The sequence below is a fragment of the Diadema antillarum genome, unplaced genomic scaffold (genome assembly GCF_040938485.1).
Source record: "Diadema antillarum isolate AM-2024a unplaced genomic scaffold, OU_Dant_1.0 scf00000026, whole genome shotgun sequence".
Classification (NCBI taxonomy): Eukaryota; Metazoa; Echinodermata; class Echinoidea; order Diadematoida; family Diadematidae; genus Diadema; species Diadema antillarum.
This window is the reverse complement of record NW_027270915.1, coordinates 820,359-837,141: the sequence shown is the minus strand read 5'-3', so window position 1 is coordinate 837,141 and position 16,783 is coordinate 820,359. Positions and strand designations below refer to the sequence as shown.

General features: G+C 36.6%; 1 protein-coding gene across 1 annotated transcript; it reads right to left on the bottom strand.

The window, feature by feature from the left end:
• Window positions 1-1,316: 1,316 nt before the first annotated feature.
• Window positions 1,317-10,885, bottom strand: LOC139734338 (epoxide hydrolase 1-like). The gene is made up of 7 exons (XM_071645134.1): window positions 10,465-10,885; window positions 9,227-9,395; window positions 7,617-7,731; window positions 6,809-6,938; window positions 4,701-4,906; window positions 3,530-3,761; window positions 1,317-2,301 (listed from the first exon to the last, which is right to left on the bottom strand). The coding sequence occupies exons 1-7, from the start codon at window positions 10,788-10,790 to the stop codon at window positions 2,100-2,102; spliced, it is 1,380 nt and encodes a 459-aa protein (XP_071501235.1). The 5' UTR covers window positions 10,791-10,885; the 3' UTR covers window positions 1,317-2,099.
• Window positions 10,886-16,783: the final 5,898 nt, after the last annotated feature.

Here is a 16,783-nt window from a genome sequence, read left to right as displayed (position 1 = left end):
TAGTCATAGAACTGACTCATATTGATCATTCTAAATTGTCGAATACAGACATTATTTTTTTCAAAGAGGTTTCCAGTTTAACAAGACATATCCACGCTGCAGAGTCAGAAATCTTGATCATATATAAAACCTAAAGTTTACCCCTTGTCATCTGCAGTGACATATAGTTATTACGATAAGCTCATAGCAACATCCAGTCAATGATGATAATTATGTCATTCTGACATTTTATTCGTACATAGACCTATCTTGATAGTGCCAACAAAATATTCAAGCCTGCTGTATAATTGGGTGTTGGTATTTTTTCATATATTTGGACATGATACCTTATACAGCTCAGTCAAAAAAGTTTAAAAGTGCGTGCCCCCTCTTTATTTTTTTTTTTTGTTGTTTTTTTAAATGGGGATGGGGGGGGGGGGGGGCTCGTGCATACGCCTCCTTTGACTTTGTAAAGGCTTCTCCCCTTAACGGAATTCCTGGATCCGCCCCCGTAGCGTCTTCTTCAAGTAGGGTTCATGTGTTTCTGCATACACTGCATGCATATTGCGTGCATAAAGGTGGTAGATTTTTTATGTATCAATGAATGTAAAATAGTATGCAGTAAAGGCGTTGTACATGATGTATGTTTGTGTGTCTGTGTGTGTGTGCGTTTAGTGTGCAAAAGTGTGGGTAGGTGCATGCGTTCATGGATGTGTGTCAAAACAACGTGCTGTACTTGCTAACTATGAATACATCTCCAAGAAGTTATACTGTTCATTCCTCTAAAAGCAAAAAAAAAAAAATGCATTTATATTTCAAAATCACGCAAGAATATCACATTCAGGGTAAAATAACAACAACATTTCAGTTTGCCGACAAGAGTATAAATCAATTTCAGGTAGTACGCGAGAAAACTACAGTGGCAGTAAAATTTAGTCTCTAACCTCTCTCACTTTCTGAGACACTAAAATCATATCAAAAGGAGGCATTTATGATAGCATAAGTCAATAATGATAATAATAATGATAGTAGTAATAATAATAATAATAATAATTATTATTATTATTATTATCGTTATTATTACTATCATTAATATCAATTATTATTATCAATATTATTATTGTTGTTATCATTATTATTACTATTATCATTCTTATTATTAATATTATTATTATCATATTGTTATTAATGATAATATCATTATTATCATTATTGTTATTATTATTATCATTATTATTACTATTATCATTATTATCATTATTAATATTATTATTATCATATCATCATTGTTATTAATGATAATATCATTATTATCATATTAAGGTGTTAAGCCTACATCAAAGCGTATAATGAGCTTCTCTATGCGCTGCAAAATTAAGATACAAAATTTAAAAAACAAATGACAAACAAGTATAACAATCAACATAATAATAGATACAATATTCAACAAAGGGACATTAAATCTTTATCTTAATCCAGGAAGACGGAACAGGTGGGTTTTACGAATGGATTTGTAATTTGCAAAATGGGGTGCACGTCGAATGTTTTGTGGGACGTTATTCCGATCATAGGTCCAAATGGTGGAAGTAGTCATCAGAGAGAGGATAGGTTTCCACATCAGTCTATAGATACCCGTTCTTGCGCAAAGGGGATGTGGTTATAGTCCTATGCAAGTGATTGGCGAGCGGTACGTGTATCATTCTGTTTAGACTATTGGTCATGCGTGTTGAAAAGGAATGTCACCGCGAGAGCGTCTTAGAACTGTTGTCGGGGTAATATCGGGGTAGTGTCGGGTATAACGTCAGGATAATGTCCGGGTATTAAAATACCGTAGCTGGCTAGGGTAAAAATTGGGGGAAAGAATTAACGCGACAACGTCCGGCAAACTGTTTACGGGGATCATTGAAAAAAAAAAAAAGATTGCCCGGACGCTGTCGAGGTAACTCTTGTTTGAAAGGCTATAATAAACAAGGGGCTTTAGACAAAAAACAAAAAATCACGTGTAAAGCGTTGCATTATCTCAAGCCAGATATTCATGTGTACAAATGAAATTGGTCAGAAATTGGTAAGAACTATAATAGACGGATTGCTACTCATAATCATCCATTCCTTAATCAAAGTTAGAGGGCTTCCACCTTCCGGACGAATTCCCGGACATCCTTCGCAAGCAGGTCGGGCACCTGGAAGGCGGGAAAGTGGCCCCCTTTGGGTAGGTAGGTGAAGTGAATGAGTCCTCGGTGGAATGGCTTCATCAGCCATGCAGCCGACCCAAAGAAATCCTGTGGAGTGACAGTTTGCCCGTAAGGGACACGAGTAGAATGCCTGCGACGGGGAGACAAATTAAGCGATAAGAGGGTGGGGTCAATCTCTGCTCGTACCTGAGAATCTCATGGTGTCAAGACTTTATACACTGTAAAAACATCGGTGTTAGATTTAACACCATGGGTGTTAAATTCAACACCGATCAAGTGTTAATAGAGGACCACACCCAGAGGTGTAGAAAATGCACTGTGGTGGTGTTGAAAAGTGTTCACCTGACACTTCGTGGTGTTAATTTGACACTGTACCTGGTGGTATTTTGACACTGTACTGGTGTTAATTCAAAAATGACACCACATGGTGTTGATTTGATATTTGTTGGTGTTAATATCAATGGTTTAACACCCGTCCAGCTTCAATAAGAGACCACACCAGCTGGTGTTACTGTGGTGTAAATTTATATTCACATTTTTTCAAAAATCTAGTATTTTAATGTAAAATTCTTGATCGTCTTGTTTAAATTAAAAATCAACAAGAAGTGCAGTTACTAAGAAACTCTTCAAAAAACAGTTTTATATTGGAAATGACACAAGGAGGTGTTAATTTAACACCATAAATGAGCACCGAAAACTTAACACCAGCTCGGTGTTCACTATTGAACACCGGACTTTTTGCAGTGTATCTTATTTGTCAGACTATTCACATGGTATTACGAGGACTACACATATCTGCTTTTATCAGTCTCCTATCCAACAACAAGCCTTCTTTCAAAAAGTAGAACACTCTTTTCCATCGGTGGGATTTTTCTTCTTTTTTGTTGCCATGACAATTAGTGTGCACTGTTTCCTTCTTTTTTGTTTTTGCTGTAATATCATTCGTGCACACATTACATTGTATTCAATTGTCCTCATCAGTTGAATGAAAGTCAAATCGACACATGTGCCGCTTTGAATCATTTTTTTTGGGGGGGTGTTGTTTATGGAAATACACTATTGAATTGAATTGAATGGAATAGAATTGAACCCAAAAATTGGAAAAGTTTAGATGTCAAAATTATGATTTTGGTTAGGTCCTTATGTACGCAGCAAAGTCAAAACACAGTATTAAAGTATGCGGAAACAAAATATGAATGTATAAAAAGAAACGAGGATACATATGCTTGCAAATCAAATATTGATACTAAAAAGGGCCTAATGCAGACAAATATGCGTAGGGCAAAATTTTATCAAAGAGATTTATCATAATCCATTACAACAAAAAGACATGTCTGTAAAAAAAAATGCAGACTTACGTATTTATGTAGTTAGTGTTGAATTGTGATATGTCTTCTTTGAACATTCGCAGCGTATACCCAATACTGTTGTTGACCCAATAGATCATCACATTGGTCAAGAGTTCGTCCAGCGTCCAGTCCTTGGTCAGTCCGCCATCAGGCAGGTCGCGCCAATTTCTGTTGGTCCAGCCGGAGAATTTTTCCAGGAGGTGCGACGCCATACCCAGCGGAGAATCTTGGAGAGCCGCAGCTGCAGGGATGAAGAAAGTCCGTCACAGGATCAAGAATGAAATTCACAATGATGATAACGGTAGATGATAGGAATATCATATGTCACTTACAATCACAATAACTTACAACAGTCAGTTTGTTTGTTTGTTTGTTTGTTGGTTGGTTTGTGTTTTTGTGTTTTTGTTTCATTTTCCATCTAAGATGATGGCTGGAGAGCCGACATTCATCTACCATCTGCGCTATGATGATGATATGATGTATGTTATTTTGTAAGCACTGTGAATCAACTTGTAGTTTGTACGAGGGTTTTAAAATGTAATTTCTGTGTTCTACTCGTGTCTATTCTATTCTATATATTCTCTTCTATTCTATACAATAACTATCTTATTCTATTCTATTTTATTCTATTCTATTCTTTTCTATTCAATTCCATTTCGCTCCACTCTATTCCATTCCATTCTATTCTATTCTATTCCATTCTATTCCACTTTTTTCCATTCCATTCCGTTCCGTTTCATTTCATTCCATCCCATACTATTCTATTCTATTCCATTGCATTCCATTCTATTTTATTCCATTCCATTCCATTCTATTCTATTCCATTCCATTCTATTCTATTCCATTCCATTCTAATCTATTCTATTCTATTCTATTCCATTCCATTCCATTCCATTCAATTCAATTCTATTCCATTCCATTCTATTCTATTCCATTCCATTCCATTCTATTCTATTCCATTCTATTCCATGCCGTTCCGTTTCATGCCATTCTATTCTATTCTATTCCATTCCATTCCATTCCATTCTATTCCATTCCATTCAACTCAATTCTATTCCATTCCATTCTATTCCATTCTATTTAATATTGTGCTATATATGTGTGATCTCCTACAAAGAACTCTGGCAAGACAAAAGTTTCTTATTGGGTGAGGATGGCTTAAAAGTGGACGTGGCCTCACCGCTGGAGTCTGGTTTTGTTGCATGCTGGTAGAGGAAGCCCGCCTCCTCGAGGAAGAAGAGAAGACGTTCTCCGGGAGGAAGGAGCGACTTCTGCTCCCTCTCATCGGGGAGGAAGAAAGACGGCCAGAGATTGGCTACAAATGGGTAGACCAACGCCATCCCACTCACCTGGAGGACATCGTTGCTATGGAGACCTTTGACATGGCTGCAAATAGGACACAGAGGGCGTGAATCTTGCGGTGATGGTGCTTAGAATAATCTCGCTCAGTGATATACATATTTTTTTTGCTATCTGAAGTATTATGAAGATATAAAGATGAGTGAAGCATGAATATAGTTTTTAATCTTAGACTCTAACATCAACTGCAAATTTGAATAGGATATACGAGTATGTTATAGGCCTATTACATGATATATGATGTATATGTATGTATATATATATATATATATATATATTGTAACGAAATTCGGTGGAACCGATTCGATTTAACCGTTTCGATTATAATTTGTTATGATCGATTGTGCCTATAGCATAGAAAGGGGGCACGATTGGAACGTTTGGCAAATGCTGTAATGTGGTAGTGCATTATTATGAGTTTTAATATTTATTATTAGATATGTGGTTACTTGTTTATCATGGACAAGTTTGGATTATCTTAATACCAACTCCGGTTTAGACCGATGATACATGCCGAATTGTAGTAACCATGTACAAGAGATACTGTTAAAACGTATAGTCATTGTACGAATTTTGTAACCACGCCAACATTTTAAATAATTTGAACGACTACTGCAGGTATTTTCCGAGTCGCTTACGGCCGTGCGGGATTGCCTCCGTACTCCGCGATAGGAGGAGAGGCATATAAAGTGGTCGTTGTGTGACATAGTCCGCAACAAGTAGCCCGTGTATGATACATTTCCAATGTGTTGTTCATGTTCACTTCATTACGTAATAAACTGTACATGCGCTCCTGAATTGGTGACTGCACTGTGTCTTCTTGAAAGTTCTACCACAATACAACAATTTGGAGAGTGGTGGTACATGTTCCAGATGTTCCTGAGAAGACCAACTAGTAAGCCGTTGGATTTCGGGTATATCGGTAATGTGACTTGTCGCATAGTCCGTACCCAATCCAAGTTCCAGCCGTCGCCGTTGGATTTCGGGTATATTGGTAATGTGACTTGTCGCATAGTCCGTGCCCAATCCAAGTTCCAGTCGTCGCCGATGGACTTCGGGAATAGTGGTAATGTGACTTGTCGCATATGCCCTGTGCCCAATCCAAGTTCCAGTCGTCGCCTGAGGAAGTTGGTAACGGTGCTATAATATAGCACTTTACCCCGTGCCATCAACGATACCTGTGCCACCATATGGTTGTGAAAGGTGTTCCACGTTAGCGTGACTGAATTGGTAGCAACACTTGGTAGCAGAACTTGGTAGCAAGAGTTGGTAGTAAAAGTTGGTAACAAAATAAGTGTACCAATTTGACATCCGCTACAAAGTGACGCTTTGGAGTGACATAACTTTAAGTGATGCTGAACTTGTATGTGTGCCGCTTGTGTTGGTGAGCTGCTTCTGACACAACATAATACATGGTAGCATAAAGACTAGTAGTTTTAATAATTTAAAGGGATCGTTGTAAACTGCAACAAAACGAACCCCGCCTACTCGGCCATCCTGACACGGCTCGCGGAGACATTTGTACAAACAGTCAAATACACTCACGACGAGAAGGCGGGTTCGTCACAATATATATATATAGAAATATATATCGCTCATATGAAGATTTTCCAATAGTTGGTTTTTAAAACATGCAAAATCCACATTATGCTCTAGACAATATCTTATGCGTAATATTGAACAGCTTAATTGACCTCTGACTTTTTTTTTAATTATATATCTGAACCTCCGTTATGGTATATACTTATATAACTATATTGCCCAGCAATACATTGTATTAAGGAATATCACATTTTATTCGGTCGAACCATGATCAAAAAGCAACTTCAGTGATGGACAATCAAGAAAATGCCAACCCTGTGTCTCTGGAATATGTGACTGAGAGTACAAAAACAACAAACAAAAGCAAAACTGTAAGGAATCAGTTACCTTGGAAACATAACTGCCATATTAATAGCAACAACTGCTCCCCAGTCGCCTCCTTGGAGGTAATATTCCTTGAACCCAAGACGCATCATCAACTTGTCAAACATGCGAGCTGCATCTACAGATGTAAATCCTGTCGAAAGAGAAATCAATGATGTAATCGCATCATAAATTACAGTCTCTTAAAATGTCAAAGATATTTGATTTTTGAAGTTGTCAAATGCGTTACAGTGATATTTCACGCATCGACGTTAACAACAGTATATAGCGCATTGAAAACGTTGTCCAGCTTTAGGCCTTTATGTTTCTCACTTCATTAACATATCCTTATCTCAAGAGTAAAAACAGTCGTATTAAGACACCGCAGGACAACAGTCGGGTATAACTGTTTTTACTCTTGATATCTATTTATTACACACCGATGCAGAACTTTCATAATTTGATAATATGTATGTATATATATATATATATATATATATATATATATATATATACATGTATATGTATATATACGATTGTATGCCTCTGGGGTAAATACACATGTAATATGACCTTTCCAGATAAGACAACAAGGCTTATAAAACATTATGTAAAAACTGTTGGTACATTAGGTTTTCTATTAGAGAGAGAGAGATATCAAAAGTTGGTTTTGATGATTGAATATACACAGTTGCTGTGTGTAAAGAAGGTTCATAACAGACCCGCAGAGATATATCACGACATTCATAAATATTTCACACATGTTTGAATATGATATACAAACATAATACACATAACTGTTGCAAAACAAGTGAAACGAACAAACACATACCCTTCTTATGCGGAGGTTCTGAGAATCCAAATCCAGGAATACTAGGACATATGACTTCAAATATGTCATCAGCTGAACCTCCGTGGTTGAGTGGGTCTGACATCATTGGAATCATCTATATATGATTGTACCAATGAATAGATTATGATAGATACGTAAGAATATGTAAAGACGCGTGTTAACATAATAATCAAATGTTTCTATATCAGGTACATATTGGAATACCACATTTATAGAGATAGTAGATACACAAAAACATAAACACAAAGTGCATGCGTATTATGTTTATATACAATTATGTATTATCTTATACATGTACATAAATATATATATATATATATATATATATATATATATACATATATATATATACATATATATACATAAATACATATATATATACATATATATATATATATATATGTGTGTGTTATATAATGTTATACAGGCCTATATATACATACTGTATGTGTGTGTGTCCAAAGTATATTTGTATGTATATTGCAAGTATATACAGATATGAACGTGCATACAATAAAAGTAATTCCTATTTAACTCTGTGTTGTTGGGTTTCTTCCCCCCCCCCCCCACCTCTCTCTCTCTCTCTCTCTTACTCTTTGAATTTTTCCTATCACTGTGTCCAATCCAGACAAACTGCATTTGTTTGCCCCGAGGCCTCGGACTCATTGAACTCAACTTTGCCAATTATCTGGGTCTTTGAGTGTTTTCAGAAAGACAAAAAGGTAACCTTGACTTTATCAATACAAAGTTTGAAGGTCTCATACCAGTAATCTATACTCTCCCCCCCCCCCCCCCCACCACCACCACCCTTAAAGGGGATGGCTCGTAACTGATCAGTGGGAATTATGCTGGGGGTGATTGTTCCAATCCTTGTGGGATTCGTATAAGAGTACATTATATATTTATTGTGTGAAAATTATTTGCTTCAGAATGGTTTCATATTCAAGTAATGTGCAGTTTAATGTTTCCAGGTTAGCATGTCTGTACAGTGACGGGGCATTAAACTGCACATTACTTGAATATGAAACCATTCTGAAGCGAACAATTTTCACACAACAATATTTACTGTATAGGCCTACTGTACTCTTAAATGAATCCCACAATGATTGGAACAATCATCCCCTAGCATTCTCACTGATTCCCATTGATCAGTATACTAGCCATCCCCTTTAAGAAAAAGAAAAAGAAAAAGAAATTTTATGGGGATACAAACTATGGGTTTTGCCAAAGGTGCTGTAAAAAACTGGGGACGGATCATAGAGCTGTTGTGGTTGATGAAAATATCTTGAAAAAATCATTCCCCCCCCCCCCTCCCCGACACACACACACACACACACACACACACACCACGGAATAGATCTTGGTAAATACTTTCCTTCAAATATCATAGGATTATGTTTAGAATTAAAATAAGTGCATTAGACAAAATGTATTCAATTCCATTTAACTCAATCCAATTCTATTATTTGTCTTTCCATCAATGAAAAGAAATGCCTACATTATACATGGTGATACAGTTAAAAAGGTATAAACAAACTTCGATTAGTTAAAGAAAAATAAAGATATAAAAGAAAAGGAGATAAAGTTACCTTGTTAAATTCGTAGAAGGAACCCGGCCATCCGTGGATCATCATCATAGGCTTAGCCTTCTGTCCAGGCGCTAGCTTGGGCTTAGAGTGGATGAAATGTACATCAATGCCTTCGATGTTTGTCAGGAAGTGGTCAAACTTATTTAGTTTTTTCTCGGCATCTCCCCAGCTGAGAAAGAAAGAGCAAACAAACACAATTCATAAAAAGTGAAGCATATGAAATATGAAAGAGCCCAACTTTCCTCACATATTCATTTTCAAATTGCATGCACACACCTACATCACCTCCCTGCACACACACACACACACAAATACAACAGGGTCTATAATCACACATAACATTATAAAAGGTATATGTTTTATATGTATTAAAACAATCATAATTATCAAATATAGACATGACAGACAAATACATGGAATGCATTTATTTTGTTCATTAGTATCACAGCTATTACCTATCAGATCACTAAAAGTATGAAATATAGTAGCACAAAAGTAGTAGTAGTAGTAGTAGTCGTCGTCGTCGTAATTATTTAGTACTTCTGCTTCCGTTTCTCATGCTACTTATCAAAATCACATTTAATATTATAGATGAGATACAATACTTACACCTGTTTTGCTAACTCGATAATTAAATGCGCCAGGACACATTCTTTTTGGAATTAGCTGTAGGTTTATTTTCCATTGTTTGAAGGTTAGACAATTAAAGGGGAAGGCTAGTAACTGATCAGTGAGAATCAGTGGAAATGCTGGGAGATGATTGTTCCAACCCTTATGGGATTCATTCTAGAGTTCATTGTATATCTATTGTTGTGTGAAGATGATTTGCTTCAGAACGGTCTCATATTCAAGTAATGTGCAGATTAATGCTCCGTCACTGACCAGGGACGCTAACCTGGAAGCATTAAACTGCACATTACTTGAATATGAGACCATTCTGAAGCAAATCATTTTCACACAACAATAGATATACAATGAACTATTGAATGAATCCCATAAGGATTGGAACAATCATCTCCCAGCATTTCCACTGATTCTCACTGATCAGTTACTAGCCTTCCCCTTTAAAATTAACGAAATGAGAATGAATTACTATCGACATAAAGATATATAAGGTGAGATATAAGGAGTGACTTTCAGTGAAGAATACAAAATACTGATACAAGAATAAAAATACCAAATTAAGTGTGCGAAGCTATATTCTTTGCTGAGGTATGTTTGTGTGTGTGCATAATTACCTGTACTTTTTGAGCCAATGCTGCCGCACTTGTTTCATGTAAGCCGGGTTAGAACCATAGCGAAACGTCGTTTCATATTTGGCGTCAATAAATCTTGTATTCTCCAATCGCCTATTCAGATCTGAGAGAATTTCATCAGACACGTTCAGGCGGAACGGACGCACGGACGTGTCCTGCTTGCTCCCGGAGACTTCGGGGCCAGGACCCCACCACCCGTTCCCAGCATCGGGGGTTTCGCTGATCAAATTCGGGATCAACATACGAGAGATTCCGTACCACATAAGGATGGCGAACAGGAGGATGACTGCTGGCGTTTTCCAACCCATTTTGAACTAGAAATGGACAAGTTCACCGCGAAAACAAAACAGAAGACTTATAAGCTAACGTGACAACTAACTGTGTAGTTTTGTTATGCTATTGATAAGCTACTGCGCCTGATTCACGTAGCAACAGCAGCAGCACGACTCTCTTGAATTATATATTGTAATCAGGTGGAAGGTAGGCGGGGCTTATTCTGCAACATGTGCCTTTTCTACTAACAATGTATACGAGGCGGGGCTAAAAGACTGCGTTGACTGGTTTACGCTATGATGAAAGAGTGACCGCAATATTGACCAGACGGAGTGACTCAGAAAAATAAGAACCATCTATTGGTTTATCAGCAGTGACCTTTTAGAAATTCCATTGACCAATGAGAAATATTTTGTGACCATGATGTCATATCATTCTAGTATTGCGTCTAAATGTAATACTCTTAATAGCAGCGTCTTGAAAAAAGAACAGATTTATAAAGAATGAATGGACGAACGAATGGAAACAAAGTCAGATAAATGAGCATGAATGAAAGATAAATGACCTGATGAATTAATGAATGAAAACAAAACAGTGAATACTCAAATGGATTAGTATAAATAAGCAAATAAATGAATAGATCAATCTATCAATACAATGCATGAGAAAGAGAAAGAAAAATATTCAACAGTAATTATGACTGTAAAGGTTTTTGTTTGGGGATCAAGTCTGAGTGCAAATGACAAATCATCTGATTGTCATTGTTATCATTAACCTTTTTCGCTCCACTTTACCTGGGCCTCTTTCTCTATTGTAAAACGTGTTTATGTCTATTTTTGACACCCTTTGCGACTGGTCAGAATGATTATGAACGTGCAATATGTATAAAACTTGCAACACTTTGTACCTTAACAGGTTATCTTGCCCCTATCTAACAAGTAAACGCGGCATTTCAGCTTCCTAATTTGAAGTTTTGTTTAGGACCTGTTAGATTTACATTAATTGGTTCGTTAAACATTAAAGGGTGTGTACAGTTCTGGTCGTGGTGAGGATTTAGCTTTTAACGTTTTGCGAGGTGTTCAGAAACCACTCTATGAGATGTCAAAGAGCATGCAGTTCTAAGGGGTATCAAAAGTTTATTCGATAAAAATCGGTTTTGAAATGGCTGAGATATCCAAAAACAAGGTGAAAGAAAGAGATCCTAATAAAGTTGTGGCATGTCGCCTTTTGTTATTAGCACTTTTTTGGATATCTCATCCATTTGAAAATCAATTTTCATCAAATAAACGTTGAATCCTTCATAAAATTACATGCTCTTTCATATTTCATAAGAGGCTTTTCATTATCTCACTTTGGAATGTTCAAAACATGAATCCCCACCTCAACCAGTACTGCTACAGTCCCTTTAAACTCATTTCCATCGCTTTATTTACTTCTTAATGTCATTTTCTGCAAGGTATGCGTTGTTTGTTTTATAATAATTATACTTTCATTCTTACAAACATTTGTACTTTACTTTAATAGCTTTAAATCATGATCATCACAGGCACAACTGCACCTGGGAAAGTTAAGCATCAGGATGAATAGGTATACTTACCCATAGCTAGTGAACTTACGGCCTTGAGAATCCTTTGTTTCTGCATAATGCGTGTGAGTTATGTGAAAGTGATATGTCTTTTAGTGTGCGTCAATGTCTTATGTCTTGACATTGGACACGATGTGTGTGTGTGTGTGTGTGTGTGTGTGTGTGTGTCAAAACAACTTCATAACTTTGTCAATTATGTAGGAAGCACTGGTTAGTCCTCTAAAAGGTGAAAGCATTCATACTATAGCACGCACACACACATGAACACTATGCACACACACACACACACACACACACACACACATACAAACTTATGAACAGGATCATAATATTCAAAATGACAAATATTTCAGCTTCTGAGAAAAGAAAAATCCATTCCAGATAGCACATGTATACATTACAGTGGCAGTCAAAACTAGTCCGCACGCGTTCTCTCACTTTCTATATAGACAAAAACTTCATTATTTTCAAAAGGAGGCAATTTTTATATCAGTAACAGTTATATCCTCTGATGAACTCTGAATACTTTCCGAATACTTCTCAATTTCATTCATTCATTCATTCATTCGTTCGTTCATTCATTCCCTAAGTCAGTCAGTCATTCATTCATTTATTTTATTTACATTCCAAGGCATAATGACACTTATAAAATTCCAATTTAAGTATAATCATGAATAGTACAATTCAGAGTGAAATTATCATAAAAGGCTCCAGGAAGAATGTTGTTACAAAAATTGAACATAAATATTACACTCTCAAGAGAAATAAATTCTCGAACTGGTAGAGTTTCATCTCAAAAGATAAAGGTTTGGTGGGGGCTAGAATTCGTTATCAGACGACTACATAAAGGTGAACCCGCAGTTGAGTTACAAGCTATGCTTTTGCGGTTCCTCGATTTTTCACATCTTATTGAAAAAAGTTTTTTTATCTAGATCTTGTATGCTGACACACTTTCTAGTCATGATCCACCGTACCATTATTATTTTTTGTATCTTGTTTGTTTGTCCTCTCTGTAGTCATCATTGTATTACATCACTATAAAATGAAATATGAAAATAGATGTATTTTAACTCGCTCCACTGAGTCTCGAGGGTACAATGTATTAAGACCGGTGCAGCTTCAGTAATTCAATAATAAAAAAAGATACTACGTTTCTGTAATTTTCGTTGCAGAGAAGCCCCAAACAACATTGAAAATTCTACACTGCAATATAGTTCGTGAGGTGAAACAAAGGAACAAGGACAACAATTTTAGGCAATAAGGGCTTCGTGTACAACTATATAGCATTCCCGAACCAGTGTAATGTTAAGGAAAATCGGTGCAGCAGACAATGATTGCAATATTTGTTCATGTTAGCCACCAAATAACCATGATATTATAACGTAACGACAGATGCTTCATCTTGCTGATGTGCTATATTACCAATAATTCATACATCGCCAATACCAAAACGGGCGCGCATATAGATAGGCAAATTGCATAATATGTTTATTGTTGTTGTTGTTGTTGTTGTTCTGTTGTTCATAAAACATCATAAAACAAAGTTCAAAATAATAAATTAACAATATACTGAGAATTAACATAGTGTATATCGAGACAGCAGATAAAGCATTTACATATGCTCAGTAAAGAAAAGTGCCTTCTTTCCTTGAATACTAAATCCAGGAATTAAGAAGAAATATGGGAAAAATAACAAAAGACAAAATTAGCAGAACATGGTATTACTAAAAAAGAAAGAAAGGACAGACTAATTTCTACTCTTGATTGCCCATTCAGGCCCGTAGCCAGGGGGGGGGGGGGGGGGGGGTGCGTCGGGTGCGTACGCACCCCCCAAAATTCTGAAAGGTCCACTTTTTCATAATAACGGTTTTTAGCAATTCTCAAGATAACAATCCAAATAAATATAAAGACACATTATATGCTACGTAAATGTGGAAGAGTACGTTTAACAATGTTAAAAATAATTGTACGAAACCCTTTTGTTGTATGAACCATCGGATCGCCCCCATGCACACAAACACAAATATTATGTATCAATTTGTGCGAGCTATTACATATTGAAAACTTTCGGTCATCTGCGAAGCCGCGCTTCCGCGCGAACGCTACAACACGTAAAACGGGTCAAAAATCGACGCATTTTTCCACAAAATCTGCCATAACTTTTGAACTGTTTAAGAAGCAAACTTGGGGCGCCCGGATTCTGAAAGTGGACACTTAAGGATTATTTATGTGTGTATATCTTTATTGTAACATTTGTAGCAGTGACGCAAATTAGATCAGAAAAGTACCTTATGAGTAGAATTGTCTATGGCGAACAGTCCAAATTTGACGAATTTGAGCTATTTTGCCGTCTTGCAATTCTTCCAGACGGGATATCTCGAGAACGGAAGATCGCACAAACTTGGGGCGCACGGTTTCAGAAAGTAGAGGTTCTGCCCATTTTTGTGACATAAGAATCTTGTCCATTGGTTGAGCAGTCCTGACGCAAATTTGCCGTAAAGCTAGACCAAGGAGGTACCCTCCTTGGCTAGACTACCCATTCACAATTGCTGTCATAGGGAACGTGTACAATCCATACAGAACTATCACGTGGCGAGACTACCAACGAAAATTTGAGCCGTTGACCTTCACTGTCTGCCGTTGTCAGCAGTGTGAATTCCTGTGATTTCAAGCTTTTGTTTCTCGCCAAATATCATTTTCAACGCAATATCCAGATACAGTTGTATGTGAGACATTATCTAGATACGTAGCAGCCTTATTGACAACATAACTGTTAAGTTTGGGAGCAAAAACGACCAAATACATTCCACATTCCAATTCTCATTTTTCGATGATGGCTGTAGTCGGACTGGTGCATTTCCTTCGGAGGTGGTTAGTTGCAACGGTCACCTTGCCACCTGCTGTCTGCAATCGGGCGCTTATATACACGTGTTGTACACAGGTAATCAACTGAAATAATGTTGTAAAGGAATGATAAGGTCATAGACTATATCATTTCAACTGTAGATTTAACCCGATTGCACTCATGCATATCCATTACAACTTTGACGTTGATAACGAGAGGGTGGTGAAATTGTTCGCCAGAAAGCATCCCAGAAGACTGGAACTTCAAACAATGCTTAAAGACTAGAAAAAGACTAAGCGAAGATCACACTGCACAAGTGCACATTCAAAGGACCTGCAAATGCTCCCCTCTAACTCCTGTTATGTAATCATCATTTTCTATTTTGGATGATTACTTGCCTGTCTCAATATATTGTTGATTATTAGTTAGGTATACATTTTCTCATGTTGTGACAGTTCGATTGGTTCTCATTTTGAAGTGAGCCAAAACCTAAGAACATTCTCACTTATAATTTCCAAAGAGTATTATGCAGGCACGCAAACTCAATTTAGTTGTATTTCATCTAAATGTAATGGGTAAGAGGGTATGAGAGAGAATGCTGAGCTATGAAGTAAAATGGTAAAGTAAAAAGTTTGTCAGATAGTATTACAAAAGCCTGAATATTGCAAGAGCTCCGGAGTAAAAACAGTCAGGGAAAAACCCTATGTATGATAACATTGTGAGATCGTTAGACTGCATTGTGACGCGTCGTTATTTAATCTACATTCTTTATTCATATTTTTCATAAAAAACACAGGTAATGAGCCGGATTGGGTTAAAATTCTCACTTACAGCTTTGCAGAAGTCTGAGTCAACAGTATCACACAGTACTTCAAGACGTATTAGTACAAACGATTTCTTGAGCCTGCACCGTTTCAGGATCTGTTCTGGATACGGCGGTAGAAACTCATTCTTTTTTGTTGTTTATTTTATCATTATTTACTAATCTCTTTTCTAACTTACAGGTAGCGGATTTCTTTGCAGGCCAAATTCGGAAATGTAGTGTTGATTATTACTTATACATTTCTACATTTCATACAGTTCTATTGGTTCTCATTTTAAAGTGAGCCAAAACCTAAGAACATTTTCACTTATAATTTCCAAAGAGTATTATGCAGGCACGCAAACTCATTTTAGTTGTATTTCATTTAAATGTAATGGGTAAGAGGGTATGAGAGAGAATGGAAAGTGCTGAGCTATGAAGTAAAATGGTAAAGTAAAAAGTTTGTCAGATAGTATTACAAAAGAAACTCATTCTTTTTTGTTTGTTTATTTTATCATTATTTACTTATCTCTCTTCTAACTTAAAGGTAGTGGATCTCTTTGCAGCCCAAATTCGAAAATGCCTACAGACAGCTAGTAACCAAATATGCTACTATAATTTAATAAATAAGAAATAACCATTCCAGTATGTATCTTAGTGTGCACAGTAAGACAGATCAAATCAAATAGGAAAACATCTGAGCACTAAGCCTGAGGTCTAAATTTGCACTCAACTTCTTCCAATGGCTAACGGATGTTTAATTTTTGAATTTCACTGACCTCCAAATTTCAAAAAG